Genomic DNA, 5506 nt, shown 5'->3' with positions numbered 1-5506 from the left:
ATGCTGGACCTGTAGCTGTCATTCTGATTGCTGCCTGTTGTCAGATGGCCTTCTTCAAAGGATACAAGTCACTAAATTTAAGGCCTACCCTAACTCATTTAACCTCCTCTATAGATCATATGCAACGTGGAAAATATTCAGCTAGTACAGGGATTTTTAATTTTTTATTCTTTTTAATGAGAGAAAAAGATAAAATAGCAATGAAATAATTTCAATAGATTAGTAGGACAGTTACAATATACTGCATAATTTTTTTGAAAAAGATCTTTATGTATGTATGTATTTGGTTGTTGCAGGGTCTGACTCTACAGCTTGGACTTGGGGGTCTTCCTGTTTTCAGCCTTCCCAGCACTGGGATTACAGGTGTGAGCCACACTACTTAGCCTGTTCTGGGGGGGTGGGGCTGGCATGGCATGTGGTGCTGGGGATCTAACCAAGGTCCCTGCACTGGCCTAAGCAGGTGCTGTAGTCTGCTGAGCTATCTCACCAGCCCCTAAAAATGGTCTTTAATAAAAAGTAGTTTTTCTTTCCCTTCCTTTTCTTTCCTTACCCTCCCTCCCTCTCCTTTCCACCCTCCCACCTTCCCTTTGTTTGCCCTCCATCCCTCCCTTCCTTTTGTAATAGGCCCTTGCACAGGCAAGGTAAAGGTTATATCATGGCTTCATGAATCTCCTACCCAAGATTTCTCTAAATATATAAAATATCCCTAGTTCCGCCAAAAAAAAAAAAAAAAGAAAAAAGAAAAAAAGAAAGAAAGGAAGAAAGCAAGAAAGCAAGCTCATGCTAATTTTCAAAATGACTTGAATTTTACTTGCAGTGACACTCAGAGGAAAGTTTAGAGAACTGCATTCTTATGAGGGAATTATTAGCTAAATTCTTACAAATTACAAACTAATAAATGACTAAGTCAAATTTCATTTCAAGTATATAATTCCTAGGGTGGTTACAAAATAATATATGTGTATCAGAATAGCATTTTAAAAAATTTTAACTAATTGCTTTATTCATTTGTAGTTAACTGGCATCGTACTTTTAACTCCTCTGAAATTCTCCATACCTCTAAATGGTGCCAGGAGAGAACAGATTTATCACATAAAAATCTAATATTTATGCTTAGGTCACTCTTCTGTTCATTTGCTGAAGATTTTACTTTGTACCTCATGAACTCCCTACTACTAAATGTCATAATTAGATTATTTCTAAATTGTATCAATAGCGCTTGCCTGGCAAGCTCAAGGGCCTGAGTTCAATCCCTGGTTCCACAAAAAAAAATAAAAATAAAAAAATAAAAAAAAAGTAAATTGTATCAATAACCTTTGGATACCTACATATTCAGTTCATTGAACCTTACCTTATTTCAGTCTTCATCCTACTTTGGTTACTCTAGTGGTTATACCTTCAAGATCTGACCATAGCTTATCACTTCTCAAAATTTACAATTTTAATATTCTACCATCCAATCTCCAATGTTCCTTTTGTTGTTCAATTTATCTCTCTGTACTACTCCAAGCCTGGCAGTATCAACAATGCAATGATCCAGCCATATTTTCTTTTCTTTTATTTTGGCAGAACCGGGGATTGAACTCAGGTCTTTGCACTTGCCAGGGAAGCGCTTATTCCACTGAGCCATCTCCCCAGCCCCAGCCATATTTTCTTTCTTCACCACTTCCATTAAATTAATATCATCTACGAATAATATCATCTTTCTTTTACACAAATTCTCAATGCATGGCACACTAACTTCATTGCATTCAAATGGTAAACCTCAATGATGCATAACTTCAATTCTCTGCCTGCCATATCTACATCAGCACAGCTGATGGCTGAAGGAAAATGAATCACCACTCATTAGTCTCAGTTACAATTCAGTATTTCTCACTGTAGTTTAGAGATGGCTTGACTGCGCCACAAAGGTTCACCTATTGAAAACTCAGTTCTAAGTGTGACAATGTTAAGAGGTGGTGGGACATTACGAGGTGAAGTCTAATGGGAGGTCACTGAGGATGCTGCCTCTGGAAGGAACTGATGTGGTGCATCTGAAACCCAGGTTGCTTCATGTGAAAGTGTCATAAAAGAGCAAGCTTTCAACACTATTCCTTCTTATCACCCTATATGATCTCTCTTTCCAAACTGTTCTGCCTTGGTACCATCCTCCATAATTCAGCTGAAGGGCCCTTGCCACAGCCTCAACCCTGCTGTTTGAACTTATAGCCTACTGTGAGCTAAAAAGAACTTTTATATTATTAGGAAATGATTATAACAAAAATATGATCTATTTCAAATAATTCATTTAAGCTGAAACACCTAACCATTCACTTTTTAAAATGATATTACTTCTAGTGAGAAGATAATTAGTCTACTTACCACTTCTCATAGTGGAACTTTCCAATAGTTCTGTCTGAAGTTGAAGTTCAGCTTCTCCAAGTATCTTTAGAACAGAATCTGTAGGACTTTTCCCCCACACTTTTCTTGGAGATCCATTAGGTTCTAATTTAATAACCTCTCCTGCTGTATGTTCTCAAAAAAAAAAAAGAAAAAAAGTTTCAGTGCTAGAACATACTGATAATGCATGTTTTGGGCCTTTTATCCAAATGAGTACCCTCATGAACAATTATATAAAAAGTTAAATAGAAAAAAAAAAAAAAAAAAAAAAGCCTGGGCCAGCCAAATAGCTCAGCAGATTAAAGCACCTACAAGCAGGCGCAGGGTTCGATCCCTGGGCCTGCCATGCCAGCCCCACCCCCCAGGGCATGCTGAAACAGCAATTCAGACTGGCTGTGGTGGCATATGCCTGTAATCTCAGCTCTTGGGAGGCTGTAAACAGGCGGATCACTACAAGTCCAATCTAGTAGTGAGACCCTAAACACCCTGTAGACCTTTCCCTAAAAATACAAAAAAAAAAAAAAAAAAAAAAAAAAAAAGAAAAGAAAAGAAAAGAAAGAGAAAAAATATTCTATGATAAATAATTAAGTTAAAAAGCAGAAAGGTATTTCTAAGAAAATTTATCTTGTTTTATGTCTGAGCATGCTAGCACAATGGAAAGCTGAGGCAGGAGGATCACAAATTTGAGTTGAGCACATGCAATTTAGTGACAGTGAGATCCTATAACAAAATAAAATAAAATAAAATAGCTGGTGCTATGGCATGTATGTACATGTTCCAACAAAGCCTCAAGAGTTCACAGGGGCGGCTTTTCACAGCTGACTGGATGGAGGATATGTGATGCTGGGATTAGGGTGCATGGAACTAGATTAGTCCCCTGATTAGAATTAGCATCTGTCTGGGTGTAGCTGAATGGATTTACTGAAAACAGAAATGCCCTCCTCCCCTGGGGGTGGCGGCACCCAAAAGGCTTAAGGCCTAGCTGGAATAGCAGGGAAGTCAGACTTGCTGTTTCTGCTCTTTCCCTTCTGCTCGCCACACCATGACCTGCTCCTCCTCCGCATGCCTGCTGCCCTGCCACCCTGCCTGGAAGCCAGCCAACTATGGACTAAAACTTCTGCAAACTATGAGCTAAATAAACCTTCTTTCCTTTAACTGTCGGTGTCAGGTATTTCGTCTCAGCAATGAGAAAAGTAACTATGATATCAGGGATTGCAACAATGGTGCTGGCGTGTGCATGCACGCGTACACACACACACACACACACACACACACACACAGAAAATTTGTCTTATATTTCACAAGTAGGCAACTGGCATTTCCCGGTAATAAAAATATAGGGTACACTATCCTAATAAAATTTGGCAAAATAGAAAATTATAATATTGATGTTTGAGCTATAAAAAAGTTAACAGTAAAACATGAAACATGTATGTACCTATCAGTAATATTCAGGATGTAACACATGACAGGGTATAAAAATATGGATTTTTTTAAAATGCAGAGGTCAAAAAAAATGCAGAGGTCTTGCTATTCTGCTGGTCTTGAATTTATGAGCTAAAGTGATCCTCATATTTCAGACTCCTATATAGCTGGGTGTAAAGGTGTGTACCACCATGACTATCTTCAGTCACATGGATATCCAATGGCACCCTATACAGGTTGATATGCCCTAATATATCAGTTTCATGAAATAAGTACACACAAATTATCAATGGATGCTGTAGTTTTTATAACTAACATTTAAAATATAGAAATATTTTTAAAAGAATAAAAACAGAGTAGAGAAGCCAGAAATAGGCAAATAATTTAAATTCATTTATGTCTGACAAAGGAGTCAAAGTAATAAGATGGAGAGCAGACACTCTCTTTCATCCATGTGTACTCAGGACTGATCCCAGGGCCTCTGCACGGAGCTACCATCTTATGTTTATCTTGAAACAAACTAATCTGCCTGGCTGGGCTTGCGCTTGTGATCCTTTTGCCTCAGCCTCTGGAGTAGGCGGCATTACAGGCTATACACTGTGCATTTCTTTAACAAATCAAAAATCTGCATATTAATAAGAAAAAATAAAATGCAACCCCTTTGCTGAAGGGAGAGAAACCCTGGGGGAAGTCAGTGGTGTTTCTAAATTGAGAAGGTAGACCTGGGAGTTGAGAGAGGCCAGAGTGGCTCATGTTGTAAGATACAGATGACCCAAAAGGTGGCTGAGTAACAGCTGGAGCATAAATTGGGTCAGAAATCGTTCTACTTCTACCAGCTGAAAAAGAAGTGCATGTAAGACACAGGGCACCAGGTGAGTTATCCAGAAAGACTGTTGACTTAGTAAAGAGGAAAGATCAGCTGTAGACTAAGCATTGCTCAGTTCTGGTTAACAAAGCTTAAAACCAAAACCTAAAAAGGGTCAGGTGAAACACAAGTAACTAAATCACGTCCCAGAACAAAGGTCAAGAACATTTACAGGAACATAAAAATACAGAGAATCCACAAATTAAAATTCACAGGATTTTCTCTCCCCCCAAAACATGAGCATACACAGAAGCAGGAAATGCAACCTATAATAAAATGGGAAAAAAGTCAAACAATTACAACCAATCTCTCAATAATTATGATGATTAAAATAAGAGTAAACATTTATAACTGTTACTATAGTTCAGTTCCACATGTTCAACAAGATAGAGAAAGAGTGGTTATGGTAATTACAGAGGAGAAAAATGTTAATAGGTTAAGGTAAGTAGAGAAGAAAAATGATACTGAACTTGCAGAATTTTTCAAATTTGATGAAAACTATATATACTCATAAACCTGAGAAGCTCAACAAAATGCAAACAAAAGAAGCATGATGAAAATGACAGCAAGGGACAGAACAATCAAATTCACTAAACCAAGGCTGCAGGGAAAAATCTGAAAAGCAGCTAGAGAATATCAAGACACACTACACACAGGAATAAAGCTAAGTAAGAATCAGAATTACACAAGATTTCCTAACATAAGTAATGTGGACAGTAATGTCATCAAAGTAGTTTGAAAAAGGGTATATCAGAGCCACGTGTGGTAGTACACCCCTGCCATCCCAGCACCTGGGAGACTGTGGCAGGAGGATACCTGTGAGTTCAAAGCCAG

The 5506-nt window shown here is 38.1% G+C and overlaps 1 protein-coding gene across 1 annotated transcript in view; it reads right to left on the bottom strand.

The window, feature by feature from the left end:
* Nek1 (NIMA related kinase 1) overlaps positions 1-5506 on the bottom strand; it is a 227734-nt gene that overhangs the window by 54847 nt on the left and 167381 nt on the right. The window contains 1 exon segment of the mRNA XM_023700104.1: positions 2335-2517. Within this exon segment, the coding sequence (XP_023555872.1) occupies positions 2335-2517 (183 nt within the window).

Source organism: Octodon degus, unplaced genomic scaffold, assembly GCF_000260255.1.
Source record: "Octodon degus isolate 3935 unplaced genomic scaffold, OctDeg1.0 scaffold00121, whole genome shotgun sequence".
NCBI lineage: Eukaryota > Metazoa > Chordata > Mammalia > Rodentia > Octodontidae > Octodon > Octodon degus.
This window is presented reverse-complemented; position numbering and strand designations above follow the sequence as displayed.